This window comes from Bos mutus, chromosome 23 (genome assembly GCF_027580195.1).
Source record: "Bos mutus isolate GX-2022 chromosome 23, NWIPB_WYAK_1.1, whole genome shotgun sequence".
Lineage (NCBI taxonomy): Eukaryota > Metazoa > Chordata > Mammalia > Artiodactyla > Bovidae > Bos > Bos mutus.
The window spans coordinates 42,554,159-42,573,000 of record NC_091639.1 but is presented as its reverse complement, the minus strand read 5'-3'; the positions used below and the strand labels follow the sequence as shown (position 1 = coordinate 42,573,000).

At 55.8% G+C, this 18,842-nt stretch overlaps 1 protein-coding gene across 3 annotated transcripts in view; it reads right to left on the bottom strand.

Moving 5' to 3' along the window:
* Window positions 1–9,066: 9,066 nt before the first annotated feature.
* Window positions 9,067–18,842, bottom strand: part of COL11A2 (collagen type XI alpha 2 chain) — a 29,375-nt gene continuing 19,599 nt past the window's right edge. For 2 of the 3 annotated variants that reach the window (XM_070360943.1, XM_070360944.1), the window contains 26 exons: window positions 18,734–18,787; window positions 18,418–18,525; window positions 18,196–18,303; window positions 18,012–18,065; window positions 17,856–17,909; window positions 17,602–17,709; window positions 17,348–17,401; window positions 17,096–17,149; window positions 16,858–16,911; window positions 16,550–16,603; window positions 16,130–16,237; window positions 15,717–15,770; window positions 15,486–15,539; window positions 15,338–15,391; window positions 14,601–14,654; window positions 14,251–14,358; window positions 14,106–14,159; window positions 13,934–13,987; window positions 13,604–13,711; window positions 13,417–13,470; window positions 13,081–13,116; window positions 12,842–12,895; window positions 12,481–12,748; window positions 11,212–11,324; window positions 10,712–10,918; window positions 9,068–10,025 (listed from right to left, as the gene is read on the bottom strand). In XM_070360943.1, the coding sequence (XP_070217044.1) occupies window positions 9,885–10,025; window positions 10,712–10,918; window positions 11,212–11,324; window positions 12,481–12,748; window positions 12,842–12,895; window positions 13,081–13,116; window positions 13,417–13,470; window positions 13,604–13,711; window positions 13,934–13,987; window positions 14,106–14,159; window positions 14,251–14,358; window positions 14,601–14,654; window positions 15,338–15,391; window positions 15,486–15,539; window positions 15,717–15,770; window positions 16,130–16,237; window positions 16,550–16,603; window positions 16,858–16,911; window positions 17,096–17,149; window positions 17,348–17,401; window positions 17,602–17,709; window positions 17,856–17,909; window positions 18,012–18,065; window positions 18,196–18,303; window positions 18,418–18,525; window positions 18,734–18,787 (2,223 nt within the window). In that variant the 3' untranslated portion in view covers window positions 9,068–9,884. Of the gene's footprint in view, window positions 10,026–10,711; window positions 10,919–11,211; window positions 11,325–12,480; window positions 12,749–12,841; window positions 12,896–13,080; window positions 13,117–13,416; window positions 13,471–13,603; window positions 13,712–13,933; window positions 13,988–14,105; window positions 14,160–14,250; window positions 14,359–14,600; window positions 14,655–15,337; window positions 15,392–15,485; window positions 15,540–15,716; window positions 15,771–16,129; window positions 16,238–16,549; window positions 16,604–16,857; window positions 16,912–17,095; window positions 17,150–17,347; window positions 17,402–17,601; window positions 17,710–17,855; window positions 17,910–18,011; window positions 18,066–18,195; window positions 18,304–18,417; window positions 18,526–18,733; window positions 18,788–18,842 lie in introns of all 3 variants that reach the window. The other variant, XM_070360942.1, reaches the window with a different exon arrangement.

The window sequence follows — 18,842 nt, the reverse complement described above, 5'->3', positions numbered from 1 at the left end:
GCCAAAGTATTGGAGTTTCAGCTTCAACATCAGTCCCTCCAATGAATATTCAGGACTGATTTCCTTTAGAATGGACTGGTTGGATCTCCTTGCAGTCCAAGAGACTCTCAAGAGTCTTCTTCAACACCACAGTTCAAAAGCATCAATTCGGCACTCAGCTTTCTTTATAGTCCAACTCTCACATCCATACATGACTACTGGAAAAACCATAGCCTTGACTAGACAGACCTTTGTTGGCAAAGTAATGTCTCTGCTTTTTAATATGCTGTCTAGGTTGGTCATAACTTTTCTTCCAAGGAATAAACGTCTTTCAATTTCATGGCTGCAGTCACCATCTGCAGTGATTTTGGAGCCCAAGACAATAAAGTCTGCCACTCTTTCCACTGTTTCACCATCTATTGCCCATAAAGTGATGGGACCAAATGCCATGATCTTAGTTTTCTGAATGTTGAGCTTTAAGCCAACTTTTTCACTCTCCTCTTTCACTTGCATCAAGAGGCTCTTTAGTTCTTTGCTTTCTGCCATAAGGTGATGTCATCTGCATATCTGAGGTTATTGATATTTCTCCAGGCAATCTTGATTTCAGCTTGTGCTTCCTCCAGCCCAGCGTTTCTCATGATGTACTCTGCATATGAGTTAAGTAAGCAGGGTGACAATATACAGCCTTGACATACTCCTTTTCCTATTTGGAACCAGGCTATTGTTCCATGTCCAGTTCTAACTGTTGCTTCCTGACCTGCCAACAGATTTCTCAAGAGGCAAGTCAGGTGGTCTGGTACCAAGACCCAGGGACCCCACAGAGACTGAGACAGAACTGTGTCTGAGCATCTCCTGAGGAGGTCCGGATCAGCAGTGGACTGCCGAAGGGGCAGGGGCTCTGGGAGCAGCAGACCTGGGTATGGCATAAGCCCTCTTGGAGGAGGTCACCATTAACTCCACCATAGAGCTGCCAGAATTTACACAGGACTGGGAAATAGACTCTTGGAGGGTACAAACAGCAACTTGTGTGCACCAGGACCCAGGAGAAAGGAGCAGTGACCCCACAGGATACTGACCTAGACTTTTCTGTGAGTGTCTCCAGCAATAGCTAATTCTTAATGTTGTTGTTTAGTTGCTAAGTTGTGTCTGACTCTTTTGTGACCCCCATGGACTGTAGCCGGCCAGGCTCTTCTGTCCATGGGATTCTCCAGGCAAGAATACTGGAGTGGATTGCCACGCCCTCCTCCAGGGGATCTTCCCTTCCCAGGAATCTTCTGCACTGGCAGGCAGATTCTTTACCACTGAGCCACCTGGGAACCCCAATTATTAATATTACTCAGTGATAAGAAAAAAAAGAATGAATTGTTGGACAACAAGGTCCTACTTTATAGCACATGGAACTGCATTTAATATCCTGGAATAAACTATAATGGAAGAGAATATAAAAATAAAATATATATAAGAACTGAGTCACTGTGCTGTACTGTAGAAATTAACACAACACTGTAAACCAACTGTACTTCAATTTTAAATGCTTAGAAAGTGAAAAAGTTTTTAATTAAACAATAAAAAAAGAATGAAATATTGCCATTTGCAGCAACGTGGACGGACTTAGAGAATATTATACCTAGTGATGTCAGAGAAAGACACATACTATATGATAACACTTCTATGTGGAATCCAAAAATAATATAGATGAATCTATATGCAAAACAGACCCACAGACATAAAAACAAATCTATGGTTCCCAAAGGGGAGCGGGGAGGGAGGGACAAATTAGGAGAAGGGAATTAACAGATACAAACTACTATTCATAAAGTAGATAAGCAAGAAGGATTTACTGTATAGCTCACGGAGTTATATTCAATATCTTGTAATAATCTATAATACAATTTAACCTGAAAAATATATATAACGGAATCCCTTTGTTGTACACTTGAAACAAATACAATATTACAAATCAACTGTCGCATTTTTTAAAAGAATAATAGCAAATTCTCTTTTTTAAATAGGTAATTCTTAAATCGTGCTTACTAGACGCCAGGGACTGTTCTAAGTACTTTTTAAAACATTTATTTTATTCATTTATTTGGCTCTGCCAGGTCTTAGTTGCAGCGTGCATGCTCGGTTGCTCTGTTGTGTCTGACTCTTTCGGATCCCATGGACTATACACAGCCTGCCAGGCTCCTCTGTCCATGGGATTTTCCAGCAAGAATACTGGAGTGGGTTGCCATTTCCTCTTCCAAGGGATCTTCCCAATAGCATGCAGGATCTTCAGCTGCAGCGTATGGGGTCTAGTTCCCTGACTAGGGCTCGAACCCAGGCCCCAGTTATTGGGAATTTGAAATCTTAGCCTGGACCACCAGGGAAGTCCCTAAGTACTTTTCATATATTTCACTCATCTAATTATTTAAAAGTAAAATGTGGTTAGCACTGTACCTGGTGTTATTTCCTTAGTGAAAGATCTCTCTCAATCAACCCTTGACTAGCATGTAGGCACTCATCTGGCTGATACTCTTCTTGAAACCAATGAACTATGCCCAGCACCAGCTTGTTTTCCCTCGACTGCCCCAGCAAATCACATTCGAGACAGGACCGCAGGAGATATTTTCACCCTGAGGCTCAATCCAATAAGCAGAAGTTAAAGAGATGACCTAAACCCAGTGCAAGGATTAAAAGTGTTCATTAAATTTACGACCCATTAACCAGGGTGACTTGAAAACAATTATGTCTGTGAGGACCTTTATGGGGATGGTAGACATAGCCTTTATTTTGATAGAGGTGACGATTACACAATGAATATGCTTGTCAAAACTTACAGGACAGGATAGTTAAAAAGCATGAAATGGTTATATGTAAATGATATCTCAGTAAACCTGTTTTTTTTTTAACTGCACCCCAAAACTCTGTCTTCCCCTATTGATTTTATTATGAAAAGAGAATGCACCATAAAACCACAAAATCTTCAGTAAATTTTGGGGAAGAAAATTTTGCCTAAGATCAGGCCCTTGAAATTCCCTACCCCCAAAAAGAAGAGCAGAAATTAATTGGCCTGTTTGAATTCTGAAATCTGAATCTCCCACATCTGTATTAAACTGGGATCTCTTCATCATATTACTAAAAATGGATCCAAATTCATGTGGATTTTTAAAATTTTATTTATTTATTTGAATTGGAGGCTAATTACAATATTGTAGTGGTTTTTGCCAAGCATTGACATGAATCATCCACGGGTCTACATGTGCCCCCCCATCCCGAAACCCCCTCCCACGTCCCTCCCCATCCCACCCATCTGGGTTATCCCAGAGCACCGGCTTTGAGTGCCCTGCTTCATGCATCGAACTTGCACTGGTCATCCGTTTCACATATGGTAATAGACATGTTTCAGTGCTGATATGGATCTTTAAACAGTAAGATGCCTTAGGGCTATGCTGTCTAATATGGTAGCCTCTAGCTACATGCGGCCATTGAGATTAATTAAAATTTCATAAAACTAAAAATAAAATTCTTTAGGTGCACTAACCTGTTCTTTCAACTGCTTGATAGCCACATGCAGCTAGTGGCCACCGTGCTGGATTGCAGAGATGTAGAATATATCTGTCATCACAGAAGGATCTACTGGACAGCACTGCTCTAGCAGCCAAACAGGTATGTAGACCACTGGAGTTTACAGACGGGTACTGAACACATAACTGTATAGCACGGGTCTCTGAAAATTCGCTGACATTTCTGATTAAAATCATCTTGAGGACTTCCCTGGTAGTACGTTGTCAGCCTACCAATGCAGGGGACACGGGTTCCATCCCTACTCCAGGAAGATCTCGCATGCCACAGGGCAACTAAGCCCATGTACCACAACTACTGAGCCTGTGCTGCAAACCAACGAAGGCCCAGCACAGCCAGAAATAAACAGACATAAATTAAAAATAAAATAAAATCATCTTGAGATGATACATACTATAGCTATTCCACTGGTACTCCAACAAAGTCAATGACCTTCTCGGACACTCAGAGGCAAGCACACCAGTAGAGATAACTCATGGCAGAGTCTGTGACATGCTGTAGGTGCCTATAACAGGCTGCAGAACTGTAAGCAATCCCTAGAGGGAGGTTTGCCAGCAAAACAGGATTCCTGAACAGCCTATTTATATTTAAATTTCTGCTTAATGCATTGCTTAAAGCTGTTGGTTTTTAGGCCACCACTCATGGTAGGTTACATTGGAACCCCCTCCCATGGAGGCAAAAATAAACTATTAAACAGTTGATTTTTAAGGAAGTTGCGGGACCGCTTTTTTAAAATTCTTTTTTTTTAACTAGATTTTATGAGCGTATAGTTGTTTTACAATGTTGTGCTAGTCTCTACAAAGTGAAACAGCTATACGTATACATATAACACCTATTTTTGGATTTCCTTCCCCTTTAGGTCACCACAGAGCACTGAGGAGAGTTCCCTGTGATCCACAGGAGGTTCTCAATACTTCCCTATTTTATCCATAGTATTAATAGTATACTTATGTCCATCCCAGTCTCCCAGTTTGTCCCACCCCTCCCTTTTCCCCCTTAGTGTCCATATGTTTGTTCTCTCTGTCTGTGTCTCTATTTCTCTTTTGCAAAGAAGATCATCTATACCATTTTTCTAGATTCTACATAGATGTGTTAACTGTGGGACTGCTTCATTGGTAAAAGTAGCCACCGCACAGTCCTCCCTTTCTAGATTTTCTCAAGAAATTATTTAGAGACAGGGCATGCAGAGAATTGTCCCCCCATATCTTTAAACCCACAATTCCCTGATAGAAATTTCCATGTTATTTGGACTCATAGACTTGGAGAATGAGTCCTAGTTTTCCATCCTCCTTCCCATTACCTGTGGCCACGTGTGAGTTCTGGCCAGTGCATTGTAAGCAGAACTGCTGTGTGCAGCTTCTAGAAGGTGGTGTTGGATCCTTCTTTCTGCTTCCTCTTTCCTGCTGATGGAAGGCAAACATGAAAGCTGGAACTCCAGCAGTCATATTGGACCTGAGAGGTAAGAACCACGTTGAGGCTACTGCAACAAGATGGGAAAAGTCTGAATCTCTGACACAGTTAAACACCATATCAGCTCCAGGCTTCAACGCAAGAGAGAAATGAAAGTTTGTCTTAGTGAAATCACAATTGTTCTTAGGGTTTTCTGCTTCTCACAGCTCAGTCAATCTGAACCAATATATACAGCATCTCTGGTTCACAATGAAAACAGAACAAGAGTAACTCATGGAAATATAAAACGGAGCTCTCAATGTATATATCACCCTCAGTCATCAGATACAGTCCCAAGGCAGAACCCTGACGAATGTCTCTCTCGGCAGTTTATCTGCGCGGTAATCACACCTCACTTGGTGCCTTGTCAGCAAGACACCCTCCACAGTGCTTGTCAGTAAAGAGCAAGGGAGGGTCTGTGAGCCCTGAAACTGCAGCTGACGGGATGGAGAATGAATCTCAGATGCTGCTTTGTGGGTCTGTGTGCATCTATTGAGCTTGGTGCCATCTCAAAGGATTTGAGAAAGGACCGGTGTAGATTTCTTTGTGGTAATTAATCAATAAGACCATTCAGCAACTGTTATGCTTTCCAGTATTCCATGTTGCATCCTCATCTGCCAGGTAGGAGACTTAGTATCTTCAAAGTATTTGCAATAGCCATAAAATCAATCTTTAAAAACATAACAGGTGGAACTGGTTATTTCCACCACTAAGTGGTGTCAGGCTTTCTAAGGCAGCTTTTCTTTCATTCAGCTGTTTGTTTTGGCAGTGGGGGGTCTTTGTTGCTGCCCATGGGCTTCCTCTCGTGCGATGCGGGGTCTTTTCTTGTGGAGCACCAGCTCTCGGTGCAGGGCTTCAGTAGCTGCACACTGGGCTCAGTAGTTGTGGGGCATGGGCTTAGCTGCTCCACAGCATGTGGGATCTTCCTGGGCCAGAGATCCAACTGGTGTCCCTTGCATTGGAAGGCAGATTCTTAACTCTGGACCACCAGGGAAGCGCTAATGCAGCTTTTCTTTTTCGCCCAACGTCATGTTTGACGGTGATATTAACAAAAGCACAACAGCTATAACCAAAACATGTGTTATACTCTAGCCAAAGAAATTCACCCAGTGATGCCATCTCTCGCTGACTTGATGACCAAGCAGAAGCAGAGTTAGGGAGTCCACAACCTTCTGGGATATGTAGTGCTCCCAAGTACAGTTATCTAAGTGGTCCAAATTTTACAGATTGTTCTTTTACCATAAGCCCCTGGTAGCTCAGTTAGTAAAGAGTCTGCCTGCAATGCAGGAGACCCCAGTTCAATTCCTGGGTCAGGAAGATCCCCTGGAGAAGGGATAGGCTACCCACTCCAGTGTTCTTGGGCTTCCCTGTGGATCAGCTGGTAGTAAAGAATCTGCCTGCAATGTGCGAGACCTGGGTTCGATCCCTGGGTTGGGAAGATCCCCTGGAGAAGGGAAAGGCTGCCCACTCCAGTATTCTGGCCTGGAGAATTCCATGGACTGTATAGTCCATGGGGTCACAGAGTTGGACACGACTGAGCGACTTTCACTTTCACAGATGCCACAAATATCAGCTTAAGGCTAAGAAGCAGTCCAAAGTGTGGCAGACTAGAGGACCCATCCCCAGCATTCATACTATATAGTCTTACTGACTTCCCTACTCCAAGTCCCCCCTTCCTAAGCCTGCCAACCTGCTGTTGGCTGTGTGCCTGTGTCTGGAACCCTCACACCCTCCTCCAACCTGGGGGATGAGGGGAGTTGCCTGCAGACAACTCCATCAAAGCACGTACAGTTCCAAATGCCATCAGTAACTCCCTCTTCCTTATTAGGTTCAAGTTAAACCCTTTTGAGAGGCAGCCAAGACATTTCAGAACCCAGGCCCTCCTACAAGAATTTAGGTTCTGACTCAACCAAACCCAAATTCACTCCCCAGGTTTCTGTTTCCCCGTATATATCTCCTCATCACCCCATCTAGAAGCCTCCACTGCCCACAAGCCACTGAAGGTGCCGCCAGCACCCACATGTCCAGATGCCGGAACACTTGCCCCACCCATGCCCAGCCCCACCCCGAAACTTCCACCTCTGAGCCCTGCCCTTGAACTCCCCTCATCCTTCCTTAGAGCCAGTCCCCAGCTTGCTGCAGGGGAACGAGAATCCCCACCGCAAGCAGAGAACTGTGGTCCTGGCGTCCTCGCCTGCAGCTTGGCACGGAATCGCTCATAAAACTGTTATATGGGGTTGCTTGGCATACTAGTTAAAATAGGCTTTTTGTGGATTGGCCTGGGGACCTAACCGCCGTGTATAAATGTTATTGGAGTAAATACATGGCTTTGTTTCCTCGGAGAAAAGCCCTCTGAGCTCAGAGCATCTGACCAAAAGTGACCTTTGGGGACACTCCCCTTTGTGCTCCGAGGGCGACCTCTGCGGTTTGGCTCCAGCTGCAGAGAAAGCTCTGGAGAAACCTCGGCTCTGGCCCTGGCTTGGCTGGGAGTGGGTGCGGGCGGGCAGCGTGGGGAGTGTCTATTTAGGTCTAATCGTCTCTTCAGCCGAGGCCTGGGGTTCGGGGGGGCGGGGAGAGAAGGACGTCTGAAGCCGTTGAGATGGAGACGAGAGCGTGGGTGATCCCAGAAACCACATCCATCGCCTGACCCCAAACAGACGACGTTCAAGGGCTTCCGCCCTTGTGCTGTGGGAGTGAGAGCTCTGCTGGTGACTCCGGAGGGGCGGCGGGCAGGGGTGTTTTGGGGGCTCGGAATCGCTGCGCTTGCGCGCGGGGGCGCCCTGGGCGCTGGCACCAGGGGGCAGCAGAAGCAGAGACGCGCGCCTCCCGGGCGCCCGCGCCGAAAGGGGTCTACACCTGAGCCCGGTTTTCCCGCGCGCCCGCCGCCGCGAGGCTGGGCTTCTGCATGGCGGGGCGCCCTGGGGCTGAGACCGAGCCAGCTCCGGCACTGCAGGGTTTCAGGGATCCGGGCTCTGTCCTCGGGGGCGGGGACGCGGTTCAGGCGGCGTCGTCGGGGATCCCCGGGAGGAGGAGCGAGGGCGCTGCCTCCCGGAACTCCGGCTCGGGGGTGCAAGGCAGCCCCTCTCCCGCCGGCTCCCTGGGGTCTGCGGACTGGAAGCCAAGACGCGCACACACGTGCAGACGCTCGTACACGCGTGCCCCTCCCGCGCCTGCAGCCGGACATCGGGCGAGGAAAGTGGCCTCGCGACCCGGAGGTCCCGGAAGAAGCGTTCGTCTCCTGCCCAGACGGGCGGGAGGCGGGATGCGCAGCCCGGGAGCCTCCAGGGATGCCCAGCGATGCGGCCAGCCCTGAGCAGAGGGTACACCTGGCCCGGAAGGCTCGGAGCTGCTGAACAAGCCCCGGGATGGTGGGGGTAGGGCGCCGGCGCTGGGGGGCGGCCCGGAGTCGGAGGAGACTCCAGCCGAGCCCTGTGCGTCTTGCCATGGCAGGAAGCCTGGAGGAACGTGAACGCTGATACCCACGAGCCTGGGGAGCCCCGGCCGCAGCCCTGGCTATTAATGACGGGGCAGGCAAGCCTGCACCAAAGGCAGGGGCAGTAAACGCCATCGTGAAAGTCAGCCTCGGTCTCCTCATTCGCAAGGAGCTCAGACCAGGCATCTAAGGCCCCTTCCAGCCTCGAGGGCCCTAACGGTCTGGAAGGGGTGTCCGTTAAAACCAGGGAGGGTCAGGCGCCCTCACTCTGAACCGCTCAGGCGCCAGGGTCACACAGAACCCTGGGCTCCCACCTGATGTCGCTGGGTGGTCTGTTATCAACTCTCTCTGCATCCTAGCACCTCAACAGGACAAGTCCTCCAGGAAACGGATTAAGCCATCCATTTCTGATAACAGCTCAGCCAGGAGTAAGGGGCGTGGTGGGAGGGGGGTCCGGTGAGGATTGAAATAACAACACAAGCAGCAGGCACATACACCCCAGGAGGAGACAATCACATTTTTTAACCACCAGAGTGGACGCAGATCATAGTGCTGGACGAGGTCCTGGGAGTCCCTTCCATCCAGATCGCATGATAACTGAAGGATCAGGAAGGGTGGGGGTATCCAGGGCAAGGATGGGGCTGGCCAGGACGTTGGTGGGATGCTCAAGGGACTCAGGGCCACCGTGGTTTCCCAACTAATGTGGAGGAATCTCAGTATTTCAAGCATCTGCTGACCACTGGCCCTGCACACACCCCTCACTATTCCACATCTCCCCTGGGGGAGTAGCCGGGTCCCCAAGTAACAGGCGTTCCTGCAAGACCCCAGACTGAGAGAAAGACAGCAGGCAGGCAGGTCAGGGAGCCAGACACCCAGTAGGTAGAGATGAGCGAGCCCCACCTGGGCAGAGAGAGGCAGAGCCCTGAGACAAAGGAGACCGTGTATTCCAGCGTTCACAGTGGGTGCTGCAGGTGGGTGTGAGGGAGGCGGGGGTCAGCCCCCAGCCCCCCACAGTCACTGAGGAAAGCCCTGAGGCAAGGAGGAGGGTGCTGGGGCTCGCCCCTGGAGAGCCCCGTCTCCAAAGTCCGCTGATTTTTGTTGGCATTTCTCTCTTTATCTTTTTTGTCATTTTGTTTTCCACGCTTTAAATAATTAATATAATTACTTTTAAATACAAAATACACAGTGTCCTTTCTCTTCTCTTCCACGTGTTTGGGGTGACTGGGAGGTAAATTTTAAATAAGGGTCTCGGCTGTCGAGCAGGGCCCAGGCTCCAGGGGGGAGGGCCGCGAGGCCCGGGGCGCCCCTCCCCTGCTTTGCCCCTGATGGGGGACTCTCAGTGCCCTGGCTGGAGGCCCCCAGATGGCGAGAAGCCCTCCTGCGAGGTGGCAGAGTCCCACGCTGTGGGACTCCAGGTGGGCCTGGTGTCGGCGGACAGGGTCAGATGGAGGAGAAGGTCCTAGCCCATGAAGCAGACAGGCCCCAGCAGCACCCCGCCCCGCCTCGGAGGGGCCCCCAGTTCTGAGAAAGAGGCGTCCAGCACCGGCAGCTGCTCCAGTACAGGCGTGCGAACCTCCAGCACCGTCCGGCCTTGCTGGGTCTTGAGGAGGGGGAGACACACAAGAGCAAGAGGAGTGAGCGTGGGAAAGGCAAGCGGGAGCCTGGGCCACCCAACCGCAGGCCCAGGCCCCTGCTCCTTTGGCGCCGTGATCCCCTCATCTGCATCACGAGTTCAAACTGTGCTACATTTCCTTTCTAAAGTTTCTTCCAGAGAGTCAGGACTGGGAAAGCTGGGAAAGTTGGGGGTGTGTGTGTGTGTGTGTGTGTGTGTGTGTGTACACACATGTGCATGCACTCTTGAGCCAATCTGGACAGCTGTGGGTTTGTTTTTGAGATTATCAGTCTGTAGTGGTTTGTGCGAGCTCGTGTGACTCCACAGGGATGTGTGTACCTGTGTTTGCGGCTGTGTGTGATGACAGCCAACATGATTCCGCACGTGTGTGTACCTGTGTGACCCTCTCCAGGCAACTCTGGAGACGCGTGTACAGATTGGGGGTGTCCTCCCTGGGGAGTGAGCAGTGTTAACAGCCCCATGTGTGCAAAGGGGAAAACATGTAAATATGCTTACGAGCCTGCATGCCGGGCTTTGAGTGAACCCGTCCTCCACTGCCCAGCCTTCCTGCCCTTCCCGACACCAGAAGCAGGCTTCCTCCTGCTCAGCCCAGCGCCCCTGCCCCTCCAGCCTGAGTCCGGGCCCACCCCCACCCAGCTCTCCCTGGTGCCCACCTGGCAGCCGTCCCGGATCTCCTTGATGTAGGGGCTGGTCTCCGGGCTCAGCTCGTCCTCGTTGGCCCCCCGGAGCTTCAGGGGGCTGTCCTGGGCCTCCCCAGAGCACGGGTAGGAGATGTTCTGGCGGGCTGAGACGCTGAGCAGGCGCAGGAAGGTGAGCTGCACCACGCCTACCGGGGCGCCCTCGGAGTCCACGTAGGAGAACTGGGGGAGAGGGGGGCTGCGGTCACAGGCAGGGCCGGGGCCGGGGTCACGAGAGCGGAGTGAACGGGGAAGGGCCGGGGGAGAAATAGGGGGCAGGGGTCAAACAGAGGGCAAAGTTTTGCTGCAGGTGGTCAGGGGCAGGAGACGAAGTTAGCAGCAGGAGACTGCCGAGAAGGAACAGAAGCGTCAGCCGGCTCCACGGGGTCAAAGGCCAGGGGACGTCAGAAATCCGGGAGCCTCTAGGCCCAGAGGGGGACTGCACAGGGTCAGGGCGGCCAGGGGCCAGCTCTCACCTGAGTGACATCGTCCCTGGGCGTCACACAGGTTTCCCCTCCAGCCGTAAAGTTGCAGAAAACCCGGAAGGCATCCCGAGCACATCCCTGGTTGGGGTCGACCCAGTACTCTCCTGTCAAGTGAGGGGGGGCGGTCAGGGCGCCTGGGCCTTGTACCCAAGAGGCTCTCTGCCCCACACGTCCATCTGCGGCTCCCACCGGCCGCCCCCACCCGCCCTGTCCCCCAGGCATAGCCCGCCTCACTTCAGTCTCCCTCGTCACTTTATGCCCCTTCCCGCAGCTGCCACCCCTCCCCCGGGCAGCACCCCAGGCTGGCGGCTGGAGTTGGTAGGAGCGCTGACACCCGCACCCTGGTACAATGTGTGGTCACAGGCTTGCACATGTGTCTGTGTGTGTGAATGCCAGCATGTTGTCCACGGGTGTATGTTTATCTGTTCCTGTAGACACTGGGCAGACGGTGAGCTGACGACCCTGGGAGGACGTGTGTGTGCGTGTGTGTGTGTGTGTGTGTGCGCGTGTATGTGTGCGTGTGTGTGCGCGTGTGCGTGCACGTGTGTGTATGTGTGCGTGTGTGTGCGCGCACACGTGCGCACTCAGTTGTGTCTGACTCTGTGCGACCCCGTGGACTGTAGCCTACCAGGTTCCTCTGTCTGTGGAATTTTCCAGGCGAGAATACTGGAGTGGGCTACCATTTCCCACTACAAGGGATCCTCCCAACCCAGGAACTGAACCTGCATCTGTTGCGTCTCCTGAATTGGCAGGCAGATTCTCTATCACTACCGCCTGGGCAGCTCTTTAAAAACCCTTTCTAACAGTAGCCCACGACCGAATGAGCTATTTTGTGTGTCTGTGATCACTCAGTCCTGTCCTGCTCTTTCCCTTCCTTGGACTGCAGCCCGCCAGGCTCCTCTGTCCGTGGGATTCTTCAGGCAAGAATACTGGAGTGGGCTGCCGTTTCTTCCTCCAGGGGATCTTCCTGACCCAGGGATCAAACCTGTGTCTCCTGTATCTCCTGCCTTGCAGGCAGATTCTTTACCCACTGAGCCATCACACCAGTTGCTAAATATTGAAATGCTTCTTATCTGGTTGGTAAGAGCTGCCGCCCCAAGCTGGCCCCCCACCTCATCCCCACCCCGACAGCTTCCCCAGGCCTACCCAACAGCTTCCCCAGGCCTCCCTGACAGCTTCCCCAGGCCTCCCCGACATCCATGCTCCTTGTTCACATCGGTGCTGTGGTTCACAAGCCAAGCTCCTGAGGCTGGCACTGACCATCAGGCAGCTCTGGGTGGCAGAGCTTCAGGTCCTGGCAGGTGCGAGCAGGGCTGTCCTGGGTCCCCATGGGCCGCCTCATTTGCTCGATCTCCTCCCGCAGGGAGTCCAGGGAGCCAAAGATCTCCTCCAGGCCCCCAGGACTACCCGGGGCACCCCCAGTCGGCACAGCTTCATCTTCCTGCATCAGGCGGCTTCCGTCCACCGAGCGCCGCGTCTTCTTGGGCATCTGGATGGGCAGGGGCTGGATCACCTCTCCCGGGGGGCCCTGGGTGAGAGATGAGGTCAAGGTGAGGGAGACGCGGAGAAACACCCAGACAGAGAGGGCCATCAGAAACGCGGGCCCTGCCTCGTGACTCACCGGGTGTCCCGGAGGGCCCTGGACTCCCTTCTCTCCCTTAGGTCCGGCCGGGCCCTGCCAAAGGAGGCAATGAGGTCATGGAGGGGTCAAGAGGTCAAGTAGGCGATTAATGTTACAGAGGATGAAATCGGTCAAGGGCTAGGGATGAGGGGATGGGTGGGATGTTTGTCCTGGAGAGACAGTGTCAAGTTCAGCTGTGTGGGGGCGGGGGGCGGTCAGAGCTGATGGGGGTCACTCACTGTGGCTCCTTTGGCTCCTTTGGGGCCAGCAGGTCCCTGTGAAATGAGGCACGAGAAAGAGGCGGTCACCTCAGGGGAGGGTCAGGACATGGAGAACTGCAGAGGCGAGGTCACGAGTCCACAGGACCCTGAGGCCACCCAGGAGGGGCAGGCGGGGGAGACAAGGGGACACCCGGGAGGCGCTGGAAGGACAGGTTGGAAACTCTGCAGGTGCAGGAACATATGGGGGACACGGGGGCCTCTGCGTGTTAGGCTGGCGGTTGCCGTGGAAACCAGGGGGATTATGGGGGCCTCGGGGTTTAGAGGATTGAGGGGAGGAACAGATGGGATACTCACAGGGAGGCCGGGGGGCCCTCCAGGACCAATGGGGCCAGATGCTCCCGGAATGCCCTAGAAGGGGGGGCCTGGTTCAAGTGCGTCCTCCTCCCCGCCCCGCTGCCCACCCCCACCCCACCCGCAGCACGCCCCCTGAATCCCCACCCTTCATCTGCCCAGACCTCCCAGCACCACGCCCTGCACTCACCGTCTCTCCCTTTTGCCCGGTGGAGCCCTGAGGACCAGGAAGCCCGCGATCACCCTTCTCCCCCTGCTCCCCAGGGGGGCCGATGAGTCCGATGAGACCTGGGTGACCCTGGAAAAGCGGACAGGTGGTAAGGGGGAGGCACAGAAGACCCATGATGGGGAGAAGGAGGACCACAGGGGTTGGAGTCCAGAGGGCAGGAGGGACTCAGGTGGGGCTGCAGGAAGCCTGGGGCTGCCACAGCCCTGACTGAGGAGGGGCCCCCCGAGAACATGGGGTCCCCGGAGGCTTCAGGGAGGAGGCTGAGACCCCTGGCTGCACATGGTCACTCACCTTCTCACCCTTGGCCCCAGTGTCGCCCCGGAGGCCAGGCAGCCCTGGGGGTCCCTGTGAGGAGACAGGAAGTCACTTTCTCCTGTGGGGACCACCACTCCAACTTCCTCCAAGGCTTGGACGTCCAGCCCCGGGGGCCCCACCCCATCCCACCCCATCCACAGTCACTCACCACAGGGCCTGGAGGCCCAGCCTGGCCTGTGGCCCCGGGACGGCCTTGCTGACCCTGCAGATTTGAAGGGACCGCAGGCATCAGGAGACGTGTCCCCAGCACCACACCCCTCCCAGCCCGGCCAAACCTCTGCATCATGACATACCACTGAGCCAGGGAGACCTCTCAGGCCGTCAGGACCAGGCTTTCCTGCTGGGCCTGCAGGACCCACAGGGCCTGTCTTCCCTGGGGCGCCCACAGCACCAGGATCCCCCTGAAACACACCAAAGGGTGAGGACGAAAGGCAGAGGATGGTATGGTAGGGGCAGCAGATCCAAGGTGGGTGGGGAGAGACAGAGGGGAGGGGCCTAGCCCCCGAGACCCCTGGGGTAGGGAGGACAGGGAACCCTGCCTGGAGGATGGGGCATGGGAGAGGCGTCTGGGGGCTGGAGGGTGAGGACTGGGAGGGGCGGGGCGGTGCAGTGGGCGTCCCAGCATCCAGGAGGCTCTCCCCACCTTGGCGCCCTTCTCTCCTTGTCGCCCTTCAGGACCAGGCGTCCCTGCAGGCCCCTGCAGGTGGAGGAGGGGAGGGGGTGCAGGCGGCCGTGAGCAGCCAGGCTCACCTCCCACCCGAGCATCCTCCTGGTACACACACACACCCCTGTGCGCACACACACCTGCACGCACACACACACACAATCACAGAGGCTGACTCATCTCCCTCCCCAAAGCAGTCCTCCTGGTACACACACAGACACCTGCGCACACACAGACACAATCACAGAGACTCACTCACAGGTGTGAGAGCTGCTACAACGGTACCAGCTATCAAAATACTGAGAAGTCCTGTGCATTGGGAGAAGAGCCTCCTGCCCACATACCACCAGTAAACAAAGGGTTCATCCCCTGCCAGCCCTTTTCCTCCTAGCCCCCAGACCAAGGATTAAATTTGTGCCCACTGCCCCCCCCGCAGTGGGATCAAAGAGCCGCAACCACTGGACCACCAGGAAATCTCCCCCCACGTCTATTCTGATTGGTTGGTACACACACCACCACCCCTGGCAAGATCAGACAGGACATACAGGAGCAAAGATACCCAAATCTGCACAGCACACTCGCAAACACATGTGATCACACACACACACCTCCCCCAAGGACGGCTGGGACACCAGGCCTCTCCCCATCCTGCCCCCCCTCACCCCAGCGGCCATCCAGCCTCCCCCAGGACTGCCCGCAAGGTCTGCCTCGCTTACCCTCTTTCCAAGCGGTCCAGGAGGTCCATTCTCCCCCGTAGGACCGGGGGACCCCTGTGGAGGGAGGGACAGTGGTGGTGAGGGAGCCCTCAGGTGTGGGCACAGCAGAGGGGATTGGGCCTGCGGGTGGGGGGTCACGGCTACTCACAGGCTGTCCTGGCTCCCCGTCCTCTCCACGGTCACCCTTGGCACCATCCTGGCCCTGCAGAGACACAGCACTGTCAGAGGGAGCCCCAGGCCTGGCTGACCTCACCCCCAAACCTGCCGAGCTTCCCATTCTTCCGTCTGCCCCCCACATCCCCAGTTCCCACCCGCCACACAGAGTGCCTCCAAAGCAGACCACCCTCTTCACCCATCCCTCCCCCTGGGTAAGACTCACCCGAGGGCCAACTTCTCCAGGAGGGCCAGGGTCACCAGGAAAACCAACAGGACCCTGATCCGGAGGGAATCCAAGGGTCAGGGTCACAGCTCCTCCTAAGCCCACCCAGCGCCAACACGACCCCCATGGGTACAGGGCTCACGCTCCCTCTCTACAGGCAGTGCCCACCCGCACCGCCCTAGGAAGAGGGCCTCCAGTAGCCCTTCTCCCCACCTCATGCACGGCCTGCCCTCCAAGGCTTTCAGGTCATATTTCATTTTCTCTCTGGATCCTAAACTCCATAATCCCTCCCAGGAGACCCCGTTCCCCCCCCCAAGTCTCCCACAGCCTTGCCCCCCGACTCCAAGATCCTCACACACATTCCCAGGTCTCCATGCACAGGGCCCTCCTCCAAGCCCCCTTCCCAAACTCACAGGGTTCCCTTTGGGACCGTCGTCGCCAGTGGGGCCCTTAGGCCCCGGTGGTCCTGCCTCTCCCGCCTGCCCAGTCTCTCCTTTCTCCCCGCGCTCCCCACGTGGACCCTGAAGGATGGGCGGAGGTTACAGATGGTCCCAAAGGAGGAGGATGCAGCCCCCACTTCCAAGACGCCTTCAGCCTCGCCCTCATCCCCCTCCGCCAGCTAACATCAGGGTGCACACAGAAGTCGAACCCATGGGGGGAGTCTGGGCCCCTCTTTCTTTTGAGGAAAGAGGGGTGGAGCCCACTCAGATCCAGGGACCAGGCCCCCTGAGAACGGCTGGGAGCTGCAGCTCCAGGAGGTCACAGAAAAGGTGGGGGTGGGAATGAGGGGGTGGAGGGGGCTTGGGGAGCCAGGCCCCAGAGCAACCACTCACCTTGACCCCTGGCTCGCCCTGGACTCCTGGAGATCCTGACTCTCCTGGCTCCCCCTGCAAGGAGATGGGGGTCAAGAATCTTCATTCCCCGGCCCCCCCAAAATCCTGATATTCCCAGTCTTTCTCTCTCTTTTTTCAGTCACACTGCACAGTTCCTCAGACGACTGAGCACAGGCCACGGCAGTGAAAGCACTGACTCCAAGCACGGGACCACCGGGGTCCCCCGCCTTATCACTCTCCTTTGAGGCCCCCACCGAAACTGGCGGAAACTCACCCCCCAAGACCGTCCATGTACCCTTTCCCAGTACCTTCTCTCCAGGGGGACCCAAGTTCCCAACACCTCCTGGGGGGCCTTGTGGACCCTGAAAGAGAACCAGAAATAAAGGGGAGGGGGTGCCCCGTGGGCGCAGAGCCTGGACGACTGCCTGAGGTCACCGCCGTGAGACGGCAGGCCCAGCGGCGTCTCGGCATCTGTGATGAGGCCAGAGGTTACAGTCTAGGGGAAGGGAGGCAGGGCACTTGCCACACTGGGGCCAGAGGACTCACATCTGCTCCGTTGGGTCCAGCTGGGCCTCGAGGTCCTGGGGGGCCAGGTGGTCCCTGGAGAGAAGCAGACGCCCAGAGACAGGCCAGGAGGTGAGAGAAGGTGAGCCAAGGATGCCCGGAGTGGCGGGGCCAGGGGAGCGGGCGGGGAGGGAGGCAGTTAGGCCAGGGCGGGGTGGGCACTGGAAGCAGGGGGGACTAGCAGGTGAGGCTGGAGTCAGGAGGGGTTCACCCCGTCAAGGGGGCCGCACTCACCATCGGGCCCACGTCTCCTGTCTCTCCCTTCTCCCCCGAGGGGCCTGGCAAGCCCTGCGCAGGTGTACACGACACGGACCCAGGTGACCAACACACCTGGAGCACACCCTCTCCCGGCCCCTCTCCCCAGATCCCAGCCCCTGCCCCCACCCCCCTGCCCTCCTTCCTGAGCAGGGGCTGGCGAGGGTCCGGGGCAGACACCAGCCCCGCTGTGACCCCCACCTCGCAGCCCCTGCCTCCTCTCTCCAGCTCACCTGCAGACCAATGGGTCCCGGGGGCCCATTGAATCCTCTTGTTCCTTCGTCACCTTTGGCTCCGAAGTGTCCCTGGGGACCCCGAGCTCCAGGCTCCCCATCTGCCCCCTGAGGTCGGGGAGGGCAGGGACGAGGACTCAGAGATGGTCCTGGGTCTGGGGTTTTCTAGTCCCGCCCAGAACCGGGCAGCAGGCCTGGAGCCCCCTACCCCCACCCCCAACTCCGAGGGCAGAATCGGGGCACTGGTCACTCACCGCAGCACCAGGCTGCCCCACAGGCCCGATGGGTCCGGGGGGCCCAGGGGGGCCCTGGGGGAGAAAGAAGAGTCAGAGACACCAAGACAAGGGGTGGGGCCAGGAGGGGCTGGGGTTCAGGGGCAGCGGGGAGAAGTCAGAGGGATGAACACTCACGTGCTCCCCCTTGTTGCCTTTGGCGCCCTTCTGGCCAGGGTCTCCCACCTCGCCCTAGGGGAATGTGGGGGGACGTTAGAGGACGCAGCGGGCAGGAGGGCAGAAGGAGCCACGGGCCCTGGGGCTGCCCAGCCCAGCGAGCTCACGTGCAGAAAGCTCATTCCGGGGCCTGGGGTTCTCTCACCTTGTCTCCATCCTCTCCCGCCACGCCCGGGGGCCCAGCAGGGCCAGGAAGCCCCACGGGACCCTGCACCCCATCGCGGCCAGTCGGACCAATGGGGCCCTTCTCGCCCTGTGGGAGAGGAAGGCAGGCGTCGTGACCCACAGATGCTGTCACCCTGGAGGCCCCTTGAGACCCAGCAGCTTCCAGACCGCCTACAGCGCCTCCCAAGGACCCTGCACTCACCGGGACCCCTTTCTCTCCCGCTGCTCCAGGCGGACCCTGCGGTCCCGGGCGCCCTGGGGGGCCAATGGGTCCCCCAGATCCTGCCGAACCTCGCTCACCAGGGGATCCCTGCAACAGAGGCAAGCGTCAGACCCGCTAAAGGGGAGACCACAGCCCCCGACACCAGAGCATGCCCAGCCACAGTTCCCAGGAGAAAGGCCCAGCATCAGAGGCCTTATTCCCCCAGCCTCCCTCTGCCAGGTCCCGCAGCCCTACCTGAACCCAGATGCTGCCCCGCACCCTTCCTCCCACCGCCCCCCAGGGGCCCCAGACTCACCGCAGGGCCTGGGGGACCAGCCGGGCCTTCATTCCCCTTCAGACCAGGACCGCCCTGTGAGCCAGAGATTGGGGATAACAGACGTGAGACGGAAGAGGGGGACCTCACA